The following is an 18188-nucleotide window of genomic DNA, read 5'->3' on the forward strand; positions in this document are numbered from 1 at the left end:
TCCAAAATGGAGTAGATTACACCTGTGATGTGCAGTGACATCAGTCAACATGTTGACTGTGCTGGAACTAATAACATACGCAGGACCACAAATACTTATACCAAACACTTGAGGCAGTTATTACCTCATTATTACTTGAATATTAAGTACCCGTGGGAAAGAAATCACAAAGCATGGCATTGAACTCTGCATTCTGTGCCAACTGGGATTCAAACCTGCATAGTTTTCTTTTGACTACTTCCCATGCAATGGCAAAGCTATTGCAGTTCAAAAATCAAAATTCTCCCCAGACGCTCATAAAAATGTGCAGAAGTGCTCAGCCACCTTGATCCTGCTATTTTGCCTTGACAGCACACACATACACACACATATACACAGACACGCACGGTGTCCCACATTGTCTCATAGCGAAAACAATGCATGATGTTCTAACTGTTAATGCTGCATTAAAGAGCATTGAAGAACTGATACAAAACAAGTCCCTCATCACAAGCTGGTCTCTCGGACTTTCCACAGCACTTTATTTCATATTGTCATGGACCAGTGTCCATTTATTTTGTGCCCAATCTCTGTTACTCTCTGTTACAAAACACTCTGCATGACCTAATCCACTGAGGTCCAATCATATTTTCTTTGAGACTGCTCTAAGACTACTGGCATAGAATGAATCAAAGAAAAAGGAAACTAGGAATATCAGCACCTTTGTAGGATTTCTTTAATTCTTTGGCTGCTGTTTTTAATATACTCCAAGAATGTAAACTGGAAGAGACTAGGCTTACTGGATAGAAATTGCTGCTTTGAGCAAAGTCGGACCACTCAGTAGATTTTACTGTCTTTTTTTTCTGTCCCTCTAGTGGTTTTAGAAAGCATGCTTCATCTTTCCAAAGGACTTTGGTTCCATGCGAGGCCAAAGCCAAGGCAGTGATCCATCATTTCATACATACGCATTTCTCAGGTTTGAGGGAGATATTTTTTTCCTGGCTTCTACTGTGTGAAATTAAACATTTGTTTACTATAGTGAAAGTAGAAAAAAAGAGTCATAGTGAAAAACACAAATGATGTATGGCTCACCAACCCTTGTCAAATTAGTGTAGTAATCTTTAAAATTGTATATGTTCAAGTCACAGAACACTCCACATCAGCTTTGTATATATAGTACATTGTGATTAAGTCTACATGTGTACACCCTTCTTACATTTCCTAACTTGAAAGTATGTCCTCTTGTGAGGACCTCATTCGACAAGCTTCTGGGATACCAATGTGTGTGTGTATGGGTGTGTGTGTGTATGTACGTGAGTGAGTCAGTGTGTCTCAGAGGTCTCTGAACTTTGGTCTAGCCCAGACAAAAGTCTTAGACATACACAAACACGCAAACTCCATCCACAGTGCAGTTTGTAACCGCTTGTGCCAAGCCTCACGTACATTCTCATAAAAAATAACCATATTCATACTTGTTCTTTCATTGACATCCCAGAATTGGGGTTTCCCAATCTTGTTACTTAGTCACATCTCTGTGGCTGTTTTCTCTCAGAAACATATACAGGCACACACATGCAGGCACACTTCCCATAAAGCCTCTGACCTCTGAGTTTACAGGAACTGAGTTGGGGGCAGAGGGGTCGTAGAGGCTATAAATTAGGAATTCCAGGTCCAACCCACACGACTCAGCTATTAGTTCTTCTTTGAGCGTGAACTTGCCTTCCTTTACTCTTGAACGCTTCATCATGTCTTCTTATTTAATATGTTTGGTTCTCTTGCACAAGAAGATTCTACACAGCCACTCCTCCTACACCATAACATACCATAGACGTTTTTTTTTTTTTTTTTTGGTAATCATGTTGTTCTGTTGTAATTTGATTACGACTACCCGATTGTGAAATAGGTCTATCATAATTATTGCATAGTTGCCAATAGGGCAGTGGTGAGAGGATGGTCTCCTGTTAGGCTAAACGCTAAAGAGTGGTTTCTTCTTGCTTGAAAGAAAGAAATGGAGAACAGAACTAGGAATGACAGCTGAAAAACAAGGGGTTCCTAAGCCCCCCAAAAATTAACTTTTTTGGCTTCCTGCTGTTTGGATACACATATTGATTTAATTTGACTGAATCATCCCCCATCTGAGGATTCGGGGAATCATTTCATTTTTTATGTTTTGGGGTGACATTTCATGCCCCTATTTATTAGCTACAGAAGATAAGTGACATGCAGTGATCTGGAAGGCTAAAAAAAAACTGTTACTTACAATCCTTGGCTTGGCCTTTGACCTTAAGAGGGTATCAAATTACCCAGTTTTGCTGCTTCTGTACATCCATTTATTATCTATACCGCCTATCTTGCACTCAGGGTCTTCAGGGTGGGCTGTCACTGGTCAGGAGTGGGGCTTCACTCTGGACCTGTCCGCTAGTCAGTCCCAGGGCCAAATATAGAGACATAGAACCATTCACTCTCCTTCACACATCTGGGCAATTTAGGGTCTCCAATGAACCTACTGCATGTTTTAGGAGCATTAGAGGAAACTGGAGAACCTGGAGGAAACCCACGCAGACACAAGGAGAACATGCAAACTCCACATAGGAAGGGCCCCTGTCAGAATAAAACAGGGGACCTTCTTGCTGTGAGGTGGAAGCCACTGACCTCTGTGATACCGTCCAGCCCATCAGAGTATAGTTTATGTATTTTTGGCAATTGAAAGATAAAGCAGGTATTCTTCAAACAACACGGAAACTTCAGGGATCATTTCTCAAAGTCGCTCCAAAATCAGTGCGACTCCAGTAATTACACCCAGCTGCAGGAAACCATCTGACAGCTCATGGTTGGAAAAACACAGTCCAACTAATATATGTCAAAGCTTGACAGCCGGAGGAACAGACAAAAAAAGATGAGGTACATGATGACAATTGTTCACATTTAGTTTGGTTTGGTTATGGACCGAGTAAAGTATTTTACTCTGCAGCTTGCTGCCATACGTCTGATTCACGACGCTTGTTTGGAGATGAAATGGTATTCTTGAAGCCGGAGATCTAGAAATGCATGTGTGCGTGTGTAATAATAGAAAATTGCAATCATATGTTGCACAGTGTGTGTGTATTTGTGTGTGTATGTGTGTGTTAAGGTAAAACACTGGGAAACCCACCTCCCGCTTTCATTCCCTCCTCATCCCTCAACCCTCTCCAGGCCAGTGCTTCTTTGGAATGTAGGATTACAGAAAAAGACCTGTACCCTATCAAACGGCTGACAGATTACCCTCTAAATTAAAGGGATGTGGACATGTGTTTTACAAGGTCAAAATGGTCAGTGTGACAAACGTAGAGGAAATGAAATGGGTGTATTGAACGGGCTTTGCATATTATTTACTGGATGTTCCATCGTGGCTCTCGAATGTTTGAAAGTTTATTTTCTCAGCCTGTTCAAACAAGTTGTCACTGTAACTGATCGGTGAGTCAGTTACTCGGTGACTGCAGATGGCTTTTTGCTGAATTTTCTGATGACCGGCCACAAAAATATTTCTTCCTGTCTTTTTACCACTGTCATATATTCACTTTCATTGTCCCTGCGGTTGGATTTTAGAACTGCCCTAAGGAAAAAGAAAAAATCACATTAATCAAAAGCGCGACTTTTGTTGAGTTTGGCTACTGTAGACACTCCCATGCTTGTAATTGTTTTTTTTCCTTTGACGTTTTTCCTTTTTTCCTAATATGATACCACTAACAGCGCCTCTTTTTTTCCCCTCATATGTGGTCTTGTGTGTGTGTGTGTGTGTGTACGTGTGTGAATGTTGCTTTTAGGTCATACCAGACAGCAAGGCGGCTAAAGGTGACCTCTGCCTAGGCGATACCATCCTGGCAATAAATGGTGACAGCACAGAGCACATGACACACATGGAGGCTCAGAACAGGATCAAAAATTGTACCCAGAGGCTCACACTCCTAGTTAGCAGGTATGTAATTATGTTAGTGTTCTAATTCCACATTAAAACTACAGCGTGTTGACATTAAGTTTATCTCCGGTGTGTCATTGGATTTTCTGTACTTGTCCATCTGTTCTCTTGAAATGGAAACCGACTCACTGAATAGTTTCAATCGAGACCTGACGGACATTATGATGGAAAATCGATTAAAGTTATCTCAAGTTGTTTATAAGGTGTGATATATCAGCGGAATGCAGAAAACTACACATATTCTCATGTGCTCATGTTTTCACAACTCGAGGGTGATTGTGTGTTAAGACCATTTGACAGAATAGTACAGAATAATAACATCATAATACATAATACATTATAATACAGAATAATTACATCACTGACTTACCATCGCTCTGCTTGGAGTTATAGTTTCTGGTTTGTGCTCAGATGCTCTTTGAGTGAATTTAGTTGAAACTATTGATTGAAATAATTCCATACTCCTGGCACATGAGCGAATTTTATTTCTGCCTTGGTTTGGGCCACCCAACTACAGAGTCCAGAGATTGATAGATGACAGGATTACAGCAGTCATAAAGTTTGGTTTCAGTTCTATACATTTCTGTCAAAGTCAATAATGTTTCACAGCTAGATAGTGTTGGAGATGGAAGCAAAGGGCCAACTTTTTGAATTTAGAGTTATGAGGTTGAAAAAGGATATCTTCTCTTTGCCCTGTTGAACTGATATGTGACTGTATATTGTTTGGATTAGTTTCTTGGCAAAAGCAAAGATGGGGCATTTAAAAACAGCGAAAATAGTGAGAAAAAAAAGAAAAGAAAAGAAAAGAAAGGAGCATCCTCATGCAATCTTTTTTTTTTCATCTTGCCCAGTTCGGTTTTTTATTTTGGAGCTGGATAGGAGGGAATCCTTGTCCAAAGAGTTAATGACAAGGAGGGTTGAGGGAGCAAGTGGGATAACCAAGGAAAAACTGAAATGTCAATCGCTTCCCACATTTTTATTAGATGGTTGCTGAGGGCTGCCAGAGTGAGTGAGGTGAACTCTGAATTCCGTCTCCTTAGATGTAGAGCGCTGTGTGGTTTCAGCCTCAGCTACAAGCCACAACTGCCAAACAGTGCCTCAGCTTTCCTTTTAGGGTAGCAGCAACACATGCACACTCTCCTCTCCCATATTGGTTTGGAACATTCAGTTAACTTGCAGATGCAGTGGAAATATCACTTCTGGGGTAATTGGACCTGGCAGATAAGTAAAGCTTTACACATGCACAGACTCCAAACTAGGAAGCCATTTTTTTTTTCCTTTGTTTGTGTTTTGTTGCATCTGAAGTGTTTTGTCTCATCCGTAGCAAGGAAAAAAAAACATCTACCATTCACCAATATATCAAGCAATGCAGTTGACCGCCGAGTGTTTTTTAAACAATGGAGATATAACGGTTATTTCAGAATGCAAAATGTTGCATTCAAGGCAGAAGATGGAGCTTAACTTAAACAGCTACTCAACAAAACCAGCCACATCCACCACTTTCATTGTACTGTTTCCAGTTTTTTCTCATATTTGCCAAAATTCATTCTTCCCTTTAGAAGGCTGTTGTTTTTGCGTAGCAGTGGGTTCATAGAACCTTTGTCTGTCTGCATAATCGTGACTGCAGCAGCTTTCACAGCCACAACCTTCACATACAAAGCGCGGCGTGTTTTTTGAATCTACACACTACCTTTGGCAGCAGTCACCTCAACTTACTTTTTCCTTAGGTCAAAGCATAGATGTGAGCATAGATGGAGCCACTTCATTTTCAACTTAGAAAATGTAGATAGTTCACAATTTATTGGAATAAACATACGAGACGCCAACTGTCTAGACACAGCTGTGTGGACTCTTGAACCTGTAAACATGGGTGCCAGAATGAAAACCAAGAAGTCGGATGCACATGTGATTCAAAGGTAAAATGCCTCAACCAGGGGTCAGACTGAATTCTGTTCAGTGGAAAACAGGTTGAGCTATGGAGCTCTTTCGTTTACTGGCATTGCTTTCCCACAGAGGTCTGTCAGATTTCATGAGAAAATTACATGGTCTTTTAAAATCCCTGGAAACCCGTGGCAGTAAAACTTTGACATGTATGCAGGAGGATCAAGGCCAACTGCGATTATTTTTCTGGAAAACAAACACACCAAAACATTTAAATTCAGTCATGGATGGCCTCCTTGCACACTAGTTGGAACAAAATAAACATACGTGAAGTCAGTAATCTCCCCCAGAAACAATAATTGTGTCACAGCAGAAAAAAACAATTGATTGTTTGCCTTTTTTAAATTCACAACAAAACAAAGGCATCATGTGAAAGTAAAGACTCACAACAATGATGTTTGAACGTCCTCAGACTTTCATCCATCTACTGAATTTTTTTTAGATATTATTATTAAAAAAATGGGCTTCCTTTGTAGAAGAGCTTGTTTCTCAAATTAAAACCATGCGTTTGGGGAACTGCCATGGCAGTTGATTGGTTAAGTTAATTCATATTATACTGTAACACATCTGTGAGCCTGCTCCAGACTCTGTGCTCATATATTCATCGTTTAACCCGTAAGAGCGGATTAAAAAAGACTGCTCACCTGTCATGTTGTTGTGATGTTTGTTTAAAGGGATCATTGTATACATTTTCTGTGTCTCTCATTTTCTCCCATTCAATCACTTAAAAATCTGTGTCACTGTGGGAGAAATACTGTTTAAAAATAATAGAAAAATGCCATTCGGGCTAAGAAAGTACATACAGTATATTATAATATAATTCAGATAAGTGCATATTAATTCTCAAAATAACCCTATTCACAGTAGTCACATGTCATTTTCCTTTCTCATGTCAGCTGCAAGACAGCAACTTACTGCATGTCCATATCAGAGCGCTGCGGCTCTGTGACCTCTGCTTTATGTCGGAAGAATGAGTGCCCTGCTGTACAGGAAGAGAGTAAAGCGTGCCTGACAGACACCCGGCTCCTGCTCTATTTAGAAATGAGTGTGACATGATGGAAGAAAAAATACATAACCATCAATGAGATAATGGCGCTACAGGGAATGAAAGAGAAGAAAAGTAGAATAGAGGCCAGAACAAAAATGTGACTCATGGACTAAGTGAGAAATCCAGGTCTTGTTTTGTGCCTACGCTGGTGTTCTGCAGCTACCATTTTTGGCCTCACATTTCTGGAAATTCAATCGCATAGACAAAAACAGTCAAACACACTGTTTAAAGGATATAAAAGAATCTGATTGGACCTAGAAAGGGAAAAGAGATCTGTTTTCAGTGCAGTTTTGCAATGGATTGTCGAAAGGAACCAAACAAAATACTTGAACCAGTTATGAAATGGAAAAGGCCACAAGAAACAATGCAAGGGTTCAACAACAATCATGTTGTGGAAAGACATTCAATCAGCTAGAAAAACAATGTTCAGCTATTAAGTCATTCTTATTATTTGGCAGATGAGGACTTACTTTGTTGGTGACTGACACAAGAACCTGGTTAGCATTTCATCTTGTCATGTTCTCAACAAACTTGCTTGTCAGCATTAGGCCAGTTATTCAAATTGTGACTATATTAAAAATAAACAGGAGGGACAGGTTGATGTTAAGTTGACTCAAATAGAAAATAACATTGTGTATGACAACAGTTTCATGCCTGAATTGAAAAGACCAGATCATAAAGCACTCCAAACAGTCCCCAAGTCACAGAGCAAAAGAGGAGACCTGTAATTTTGAACTATTGCCGACAGACAAATATATGAGTCCACACGTTTGCTATAAACCAAAATTACAGTGCATTGGTCTTATCTGAGCTTTAGGTCTTATGCAGGCAAGAATGTTTCTTCATGGTGCATTTATTACTCTCTCTTACCCATTTTTTAAACCAGTTCCTATTATTTAGTATTTTTAATAGAACTACAACCTTAATTTTTGAATTTCGCTATCTTGGAAGTTCTGTCTCAAAAGATGAGCATTCTGATTTGTTTTATACCTTTAGTTTTTTTTTAGTTTTTTTTTTTTTGCTTTTTTTCAGAATATGTAAGTGCTCCTGAAATTTGCTGAAACCAGAAGTCCAGGTCCGAGTTGCAGCCACAACTTCCCTTAACTTAAGGCTTTGACTATTTATAAGTAAAGAACATAAACATTTATCAAACCAAAATTATCAAGAAATAATTTACATACAAGCCAAAATTGAGATTGCATGAATTTAGGACAAAATTAGAAGAAAGCAACAGTGTCTTTCAATAACTTAATTTTTAAGCAGGTCAAACAAAATAGAAGGATAAAAGAAAAAAGGGTGGAAAATAATTTTAACTTTCAAAATTATAGACCATTTAGTTGAAAATAGTTCAATTAGTCTATTCCTTGACTTGGAGAAAAAATGTAGTTATATGTTGTGTGTCTCAATATATGCTTTTCCCATACCCTAGCCAGTGTGTTACTAAATATCAAGAGAAACTGGATTCTGAATGTCATATTTTTTCTGTCTCATCTATACTCAGTCACTGTATAATATCCTACTGTTTCAAATTCATCCGCACAAAGGAAGAACACAAAGGAAAGAATGTTGAGGAAGGTGAAAAGGAAAAGTTCAGAGGGGTCAAAACTTTACCAGAGGTTTCCATTTTCCATCAGGCCTCCCTTCTGATGCAAGCCTGTCAGCACTCCCCTGTGAGGTCAAACACGATTGCTGGTTTCTCGGTTCTTGGCTTTGGCGATCAAACAGAGCTGCAATGTCTGACCGGGGAGGGAAAAAAAAAGTCTTCCACCCCGTCCACACGCGCCATCCAAATGAACTGTCATGACTGGATGACACACAGGGCTCATAATGTAATGTGTAACGTCAGCTTCCAGGCTCTAAACCCACAGACTAGAGCAGAAAGTGAATATCAAGCCAGCTACGCAAGCAAACTTCCCTTTCATTCTGCTCCCAAGTTATTTTCAATCACTGCTTCATTTTTTCCTCTGTTCGGTTCCTTATCCTTTACCTCCCTTGACCCCCATGAACAACTCCCTCAGACCTAAACCCCAGGCTACTCATTCTATTATTCTTTTTATATCTTCTCTTCATCTTTCCATTTTCTACTCTCTGCTTCACCTCCCCTGCAGTTTTCCTTTCTCTGCCAGAGCATCTTTGAGGGAGCCAAGTGGTTCCAGAGGCCTGAGAGGCAGCTGGTGGATGGGATGTGTTTCAGGAAAGAGCCCTGCTGGGGTGGCAAGTTCACACACCATGTTTACATCACTAGTGCAGATAGTCTGGGACTGAAAGGATCAGTTTGCCAACAAAACACAAAGTTATATAAACAGAAATGTTGAGATACAATAGTGAAGCCCAATTTATCAGGGCTTATTATTGCTGCTTTATCCAATTATTGTATATTATTGTCTGACCTAAACAGAACGTCCTCCAGCCAAGTGTAAATTTTTTTTTTTCATTTTGCAATTTTTTTTTTAGTGAGTTTGTTTTTCCACAAGAAATTTATTTTAAATATGCAACAACTCTAGGTTCATGTGTCTGGTTCATGTTTCCGCTAGTTAGTTACTGCCATATTTATTTCTACCATATATAGTATACTGAGTGTTGTGTCGATCTTGTGTTGTCAAAATGTGTTGTTTCATTTGTGATTGAATAACCTTTTTCTCGTGAGTCTGCTGAACAAGCTGAATATCTCACTTACCGCTAGGATATAGTCTTCATCCAAAAGCGGGGTTTGGTGAAAAATTATGGCAAAGTATTAAAACACAGAACAGAGAGAATCAGAGAAGAGCTGCCAGAAGAGGACAGATTCAGGCCATTCTGGTAGAGGACTTCCCCTCACCGTCTTGCTCCGTCTCCGCGACCTGTGACTCACAGCATAGGAAGAATGCACAAAGCTACAGGAGACCAAAGGATCACAGACCTCCGGCTGAGACAACGACAAAAAGAAACCTCAGAAGAAACAAAAACACACACATACCCCTGCAATATCAGCAACACTGCCTTCTCCTCCATCATCTCTTCACTGCCTTGTGTCTCTTGTAGTGTTTTTTTTTTAGTGGTTGATGTAAATGTAACATTGGTGGAGGTTTTGTTGCAGAAAGGCTTCTTTTGTCATGCCATGATCCTGTTATTATGGCAGATTCTTCATATAAACCCCAAGGTCTTATTGATAATAGATCCAAAATTGGCACATGAAAAGGGGTTTACTGTACATACTTGAGTGAAAAGATAAACCTTATACCACATCCCAATATTAGACAGAAACAACTTTGGTAGTATTTGATAGATGGCAAAACTGAAAAGCTGCCTCTCTCTTGTTGAGTTTCGGCGGGACGGTGACTTTTCATATTTACGTTTCAGCTTCAACATGATCTTCCATCATAATCAATGAAAGTATATGAACTAGAGTTCCCAAATCTAAAACGTGAATGGCTTGGCACATGGGGGGAAGGGAAAGTCATACATCTTTTAAAATTTACTGAGATGTTAGTTTTTCCTCTTTTGTTGTTTATCTACCTATTCTGTGTCTGCCATCCACTTCTTTTATTTATTTTTATTATCCTAACTATCGTGTGCTTTGGCATTTCATTCCCAGATCATGAAAAAAAGTGGCTACTCAAATCTATTTTAAAAGATCTGTAGATTTCTTTCCATTTTAATAGATCCTAACTGATAATGTCTTGCCCAGTTAAAAATAGAAGTGTTAATAGGTTAAAGTAGTAAGTTGTAATTTACCCGTCTCCTTTCTGGCGCTCTACATCTGGGTTTTACAAAAGGACATATCTGTTGGTGTTCACTGTCTTCTCAGAACACGTCTTGGCTAGACACAGGAGGTAGCAATAAAGACACTAAATCCAGCCAGTCTCCATCTGGATTTTAACAGAAAATATCAACTTTGCATCAGAAACACAGATTGTGGTTATCTGGTTCGTAAATCGTCAAACTTGAAAGGCTATTTCCTGTCTAGAAAGAGGTTTACTGGTCAAGCTAAATTCATCATTGAGCCAGACAGAGAAAGAGGTAGTAAAAAATAAAAAAAAAACACAAAAGAAAGCGCTGTTTATACATAAAATACAATACTTCTTTGGAAAAATTACAATTCATGTGCAGGTTACCAACAAAACTGACGTTTCCATTCATTGCCATCGATCAGTTATCCCCGGGTAGATAGTTTACTAAATTTCACATAATTTTTCATTAGAAAAAAAACAAACCAAAATATATTCCTATATAGTACATAATGTAGTATATGAAAAAACACCTTCTTCTTGCAGGAATCTGTGATTACGATCACAAACCCTTGAAGTATTGTGCCTGTGTCATTACATGACAAGATTGTGTCAGTGTCATTTTCTGGCCTGACACTAATGGCATATGAGCATTTTTGGAAGTGCTTATTAGTCAGCAATTTTACTGCTTCCAGGATTCAGTACAAATAAGGAAACTATTTCACGCTGTCTGTGGAACGGAAATCCATTTTACATCAACCAAATGCTTTGTGACAAGTGGACCATATAAAAGGGGATAATCTAGCGTTTGTAATGGACAGACAAGAAAATCGCTGAAAATTAATGCTGCAGAAATGTTGAAAAACCATGGGAAGCCAAATTGTGGTGTTTAAAGTATACCCACTGTAAATTAATTCATAATTGCACCCATTAACATAGTTTCTTTGTTGCAAATGAATTCATTGTATATATTTTTTTGCATTTGTTTTCATAAGATATAAAATCAAACTTAAAGCATGTGTTACAATCACAAAAATTAATAAGAGGAAACAATAATGACTGAATGGTGAATTACTGATAAACCTGAAGTGTGACATTCATCCCCTAAAAGTAATTAATGGTTTGAGGATGTGGTCCTTGCACAATTAATCTTTCTACTTTTTCCCTTGTTTTTAATGCCATGTTTTTTTAAGCAAGGAATATCTCACAAGGGTTAAGATGATGACATATGCTAAATATCAAGGTAAATTAATCTGAATGGAAATACAGAAACCCATAGATGGTTTAAAATACAAAATAAACATTATTTGCTGGGGAATATATCTTTAAAATTCTAATTGTTCCCATTTCAGTTCTGCTTTCCTGTTGAGTCAGAATCCCCCTTTTGAATTTAAAAATAGTTAAAACTTATGGATTTAGAACAAGGTTAATTGCTTCTGAGACCGAGGCCATGTACATCAATATTTGAAGCAGAACTGTAATGGATATTAATCGTTCTAGTTCCCTGAAGAAAGCGTTATCAGATGTCTTGCAGACAATATTTTGAGTAACTTGTATGTACTTCAGTTTCTGTTCCCTTCAATTTAATGTTAATGTTAAATACTCCCACTGAATGTTCTGGTCTCTAGCCCTGTTTCTCCACATATGCATTAACAAACATATTGTACAGATTTCTCTCATGCTTCCATCGCCTAAAAATTTTGTTCATATGGGAGCCTCTTTTCAAATGCCAGAAAGCCACTCTCAAGCGTTATCCACAAATCTCCGTTTGAACCAAGTCTGGTGTTTGCTGCACGGTATGAGGAAGTACCGTATAGCTACCAGGATAAGATAATCCTTGATTATTCCCTTCAGTAAACAGGTCCTGCAAAATATCCGGCCTTCAAAATCAAAGGGTCGCTGGAACAGATAAACAGCTGAAATTCTGTATTTTGTTCAGCATTTTCTTTCTCTGACACGGTTGAAATGGGTCATAGCAGCAATTTGTCCATCGTGCAGTCGTATGCAACATGTCTAATCATTCAAAAAACAAACGTCAGCCATTTTTAGTTTGATTTAAGTGACATCTGTCTTGGGGTTGCCTTCAGTACAAAGACTGATGCAGGGTCCTGAATCCCACATTGATTCATTCCTCAAAGTTTCCACTCAGCATTCACATCTTCAATATTATGGATAGATGGTAAATCCCTAGTTTGTGTCTCACTGTTCCAAAATGTCAGTTCAAATAAGCCACTTCAGACTGAACTTTCACTCTTTTCAATAGGCTGTTATTGTAGTAACCGTAGAAACCAAGCATAAAAACTTGAATCCTTCCTGGCCAATTTGTAGAATTTGCAGGGGGAGTCTGTCATCCTACGCAGTAGCTGTTGGTCATCTACCAGACACTTGGTGCCTTGTAAGAGTTTCTTTAAAATCAGCACCTTCATCATTCATATCTGTAGCGGAGCCTTAACTCAGCTAACACTGTACCAGCTGCGGCCCGATGACCTCAACCCCTTAGGATCCCAATGCACACAGGCACACACACACCCTTGTGGTGTGACGCTGTGAATAAATGAAAGGTATGTAGGCGAACAGAGGCCCGCATAGACAAAGACAGCCCTTCAGACACTCGGCATGACGTCCCAAGTTTACCCTTTTGGACGTTAATGCCTTCTCCATTTCAACCGCCAACGCCATGGCAACAAGAACCTGCCAGGCCAATGTGGCAAAGAATTTCCCTCTGATCTCATCTTTTATTGTATGAAAGATAGAAAAGCAAAGTAAAACCAAAGTGCTGCAGCCTAAACATGCAATTTAAAAGTAAAATATTAGTGAAGCTTTTTATATAAGTTATGCTCTTATCGTCTTTTTTTCTGCCTTTGCTTTGACTGTTACTGGATTTATTTTATGATTTGTCCGTTTATGCAGGCAGGAACGGATGTTTCATTTTAATTTTGACAGAAGCCTACGGTTTTTTTCTGTGCAGTGGATCAATGGCAGTGGGAAAAAACACAGCAGTCTCTAACATCTGCCCCCCTGCCACCTCAAAAGAACTGCGTATGGGCGGGATGTTTCAAAGATGATTTTGTTTGTCGTTTTTTCAGTGCCTTTTGAACGGCATCCCAGGAGGAGAGTCTGTTTTGATTCTGTGATTTCTTTTGTCGTCCCCTGACGTACCCTGTAATTCCCATGCAATACTTGTCAACAAAGAGAAATTCACATGTCAAGGCAAAAAACGAGTTTCAGAGCTCGGGTCATATGGTGGCAAGAGATATGTCTGACTCACTCTCATTTCTCTCGTGGGGTATTGTTTTTCAGGTCAGGAGCAGGAGACAGAGTGTGGTCACCGACAGTTGTTGAAAATGGCAAGACAAGCCCGTACATGGAGCCTGACTCACAGGTAAGCACCGTTTTTACAGGCTTTACTGCAACTAAAGTCACAGGCTCTCTTTGAATGACATTCACACCCACTGGGATTCTGTCAGTGTTGCTTAAACTTCTCAAGCTGCCGGTATAATCAGCTCCCTGATAGTTTTTTTTTATTTAAAAATACAACCTGACTCGATAAAATTGAAAGCAGAACGAACAAATGAAATCAGATGGTGAGGCTTTTGTTAGCCAGTGATTTTTTTTCCTCAGTGACAAAAGCAAGATCTTTATGTCACAAAAAACAGCAACACTGAATAAACTACTTCTGAAAAAAGAAAAATAACCTGAAGCATATAGTCAGATCCAATGTGAAAAATTTGAGAGCTTGCAGTCCTTTCAAGGCTTGTATTAATTGCTTATCATAGTCCTGATAAGCATTTTTATTTATATCAACTCATCCAAAATCCAGGACTTTGTTTGAAATTACATCAATAGAGCCAAAACTTAAGCTTGTATTTTTAGATAATGTCACTATAAAATGACTTGTTCTCAAGCCACTTGCCAGCTATACTCAGACATTATAATATGTTCTGAAAACTAAAACTGAGTATGTATATATTTCATAACAGCACACTGGTTACTCCGTATAATTCACAGGCATGTTTCATGTCAGTGCACAGCAGGACCATCACATCATACATAATACCACAGAAACACAAGCCACTGAAACAGAATTATGTGCTTGATTTGATAGAAATAGGGTGAAAAGTCTTATTTGTGTCAGATAAAAGAATAAACTAATGAGACCCAGTTTCTCACATTTAGAGGTAGACTACAAACTGAGAAGCAATTGCATGGGGCAATCTCATACTTGGATTTATGAATTAAAAAAAAAAGAAAGTCTTCATCATTAATAACAAAATTCAAATTCTAATGCAGAGGGACATCAGGGTTTTTTTTTCTCAGGAAATAAAAGACTTACAAACCATCTACCCGGGTCAAAAATGTCTGAAACAGCGAGGCAAAATCCATGCAACTTGAAAAACAATGGGATTGCAACATAAAATGGACATGAAATGTCAAGGAAACTCTGTAACTTAATGCTTTATTGCAAAAGTGAAGCTAAGTGACTGACTCTTTTGTTTTAATGTTATCATCAGTTTCCAAAGAAACAGGCCTAACAATCTCTTGGTAGAGGAATACGTCCGTCATATTCAGCATGAGACAATGCATCAGTCTGTTTACTGGAATCGCTTTAAAATAGTGTCTTGATTGTTCTCCAGTCATTTCTGCCAAATGGATATTCAAGGCCTAATGAAGTCAGACGTGCAGATGATCTTTTCCAGTGTTGGCGGGAAAACGTGTTTCAGAGGATGGACAAAGTAGTTGACCCAAAAAAAAGAGCCACACAAAAAAAAGGGAAAAAAAAAGGGTACTGTGGCTTTAATATGTGAATCTTAATCTTAATTTTCACAGGTGGTTATTCTTATTTTGTAGCCTACTAATTTTGGGGTAGAGAAACAAAAAGAAATAACAAAAGAAAGAAGCTGTGGCTCAAAATGTCCTTTATCAGGAATTGGTGTAATGGGATTGGGATAACTTGCCTCATTAGCTCTTACTTAAATGCATTTTTCTAAAATTGATGTAAAAATATAGTAGCCAAATTACGGTGTGCCCTGAATGCCACTCTTTTTTAGACCATAATGAAATGACATGATCTGACAATTAAAAACATATTCCAAAAAAACAACAGAAAACATATTGTATAAACACTGCAAAGAGCCAGCGCGAAGTATTTTGATATTATAATTTTTTCACACGCCCATGAACTTCACTCATTGTGATCACAGTATTTTACACATAAAAAAAAAATCTCAGAAAATAACAGCCTAAAATATTCAAATAAGAACAGACAGCCGAAATTATTTTCTGATTTTTGCATATACAATTGAACTAATCAATATTCATAATATGCCTTTGAAGTAAAAATGCACCAGATTCTAAACCATCTGTTTTGCAATCTCTTGTTTCAGTGTAAAGTTTGCACTTCTTCTCTGCAACTGCTTTAAATTGCTTGGATCTTGGTTTCATTAACATAGCTAAATACCCACCACGGCCTGAGAGGATCCATCAGCTGCGCTTGTTTATACAAAAACAGACAAGCATGACGGGGGTGTTGTGTGTTTGTGTGTGTGTGTGCGTGTGTGTGTGTGTGTGTGTGTGTGTATGTGTGTGAATGGGTGCATGAGGATGATAGAAAAGGGGCAAATCTGTGACCTTCACTCACTATAAGCATGCTCTCAGCAACATGTCATACAGTTCCTTCCTCTCTTTGGAGTCTGTCAATGTTTTGTGGTCCTTGGATATGTGAACTTGATGGAAACTGATGAGTCAGAGCTGCTCTAGTGTTAGACTTTGGTGGATTATTCTTAGCCTGAAAAAAGGAAATGTTCTTTCCCCCAAATCCTGTAAAAGAATCCAGTTTTCTCTCATTCTGTTTATGCATTCACATATGCATCAACATGGGGGATTGACACTGTCTAGTTCTTTGGGAATGATACACAAAGCCAGGGCCTGTTTGTCACTGGCTGCACCACATCCAGTCTATACTATGTGATACTTTTGGCCCACTTAAAAAATAAATGACTGAGTCAAACTGCAGGATGGGAAGGACTTCTGAAGGTTGTCTACAACCCTGTCAGTAACTTGCAACTCGCCCGCCACAGTGGCTTGACTGAGTGGAACATCTGTGTCTTATGACTTCAGCTGAGGCCGTGCACTCTAGATTAAAATGCCAAACTGAAATCATAGACATGTGCCAAGACATTTCTACTTTAAAAAGCTCAAATGTGGAAAATGTGCCACATTTTTACAGTTTACACTTCTATTTATTGCACTCTGTAGTGTGAAACCTATTTGCAAAGGATATAGTAAAAAAAACAGAATAGAATGCAGTTCTTTTTTTTAGTATTCACGAATGCAAGTATTTTTAAACATGAAAAGATTGCTGTTAAAGGTATTATGCATTTAATCTTTTACTTTTCTCACCATCTTATTGTACTCTTAGTTATTGGAATTAGAAACAGGACAAAAAGTGATGACATTCCTGTCACCTTGGGAACATGGACCTGTAAAAGTTGATGAGAATCTGTTCTTTAGGATCCCTAACAAAACTGCATATTGTTTGAAACTAGAAATGTTGTTTATTAACCACAGACCTACATTGTAATGTAAAATTAGAATTCATTCAGCAGAACAGCGTAAATTCTGTAAGCTAGAGAAAAGTCTGGATTTAAAGATTAATTATATATTAGTACAAACAAAGTGCTACAAGTATCTTCAAGTGTATTTGTAGAGATGTATGATAACAATGCTAAAAATAATCATATAATAATAAATAATATAAAAACACCTTGCGTTTTCAGAGGGATTTACACTAGATAGCATTCACCCATTTACACACACACACACACACACACACACATGAACAAAGTTGCTTTTAAATTGACGTGAAACACTTGCTTCTGAAAATTGCCTTGTGATATGGCCATTATTATCAGTGTATGTGGAACGGCAATGAGTTTGTGGAACTCTGACCACCAGATTTTGATTGAGTGCCCACTTTGTTCCCCTCGTAAGACAAATGAGTTGTAATCAGATGTTTCAGACAGCTAAAGAGCAGGGTGTCCATGAAATGTGGGATGCAAGGCCATATATTAAGGAGCCAAAAGAACTGCATGGAGTTATCAGTCATCAGGAAGAATTTTCTGACGTTGCTGAAAGACTAGCCTCACATCCACCCGCCTTTAGACTCTTTCATGTGATCTTTCTCTAAACACCTGGTCTCATCTGGGGCAACTTGCTTCAACGTTAACGGAATTATAATGCATCATTGAAAACATGGATTTTCCATTTTTAAGAAATGTTCTGTTCGGACTTGATTCGATTGAATGACATCAAACATCCTGTTCTTATTTTCCCATGATGTGACACTGGCAGAGCAAATTAAATTTCTCATCAAATTGTCTGTCAGAATCACTTTTCAACAACAGGTCATGAAGGCTATGGGATTTTTGGAAATGCCTTTTTAACTTCATGCTTGATCAGTTATACCCCTGGATCAGTTTCATGCGCAAGTAAAGTACTGCCAATTTCTGACAGGTTCAGTTTAGAAGTAGGTGGGAATTGTTTCATAGTCAGTGTTAAA

General features: G+C 38.4%; 1 protein-coding gene across 1 annotated transcript in view; it reads left to right on the top strand.

The window, feature by feature from the left end:
* Window positions 1–18188, top strand: part of pdlim4 (PDZ and LIM domain 4) — a 44563-nt gene that overhangs the window by 5583 nt on the left and 20792 nt on the right. Inside the window, exons 2-3 of the mRNA XM_086176643.1 lie at window positions 3783–3934; window positions 13931–14012. Coding sequence (XP_086032769.1) covers window positions 3783–3934; window positions 13931–14012 — 234 coding nt within the window. The remainder of the gene's footprint in view (window positions 1–3782; window positions 3935–13930; window positions 14013–18188) is intronic.

This window comes from Fistularia commersonii, chromosome 29 (genome assembly GCF_037954325.1).
Source record: "Fistularia commersonii isolate RoL2024-O1a breed Wild chromosome 29, RoL_Fcom_v1.0, whole genome shotgun sequence".
Lineage (NCBI taxonomy): Eukaryota > Metazoa > Chordata > Actinopteri > Syngnathiformes > Fistulariidae > Fistularia > Fistularia commersonii.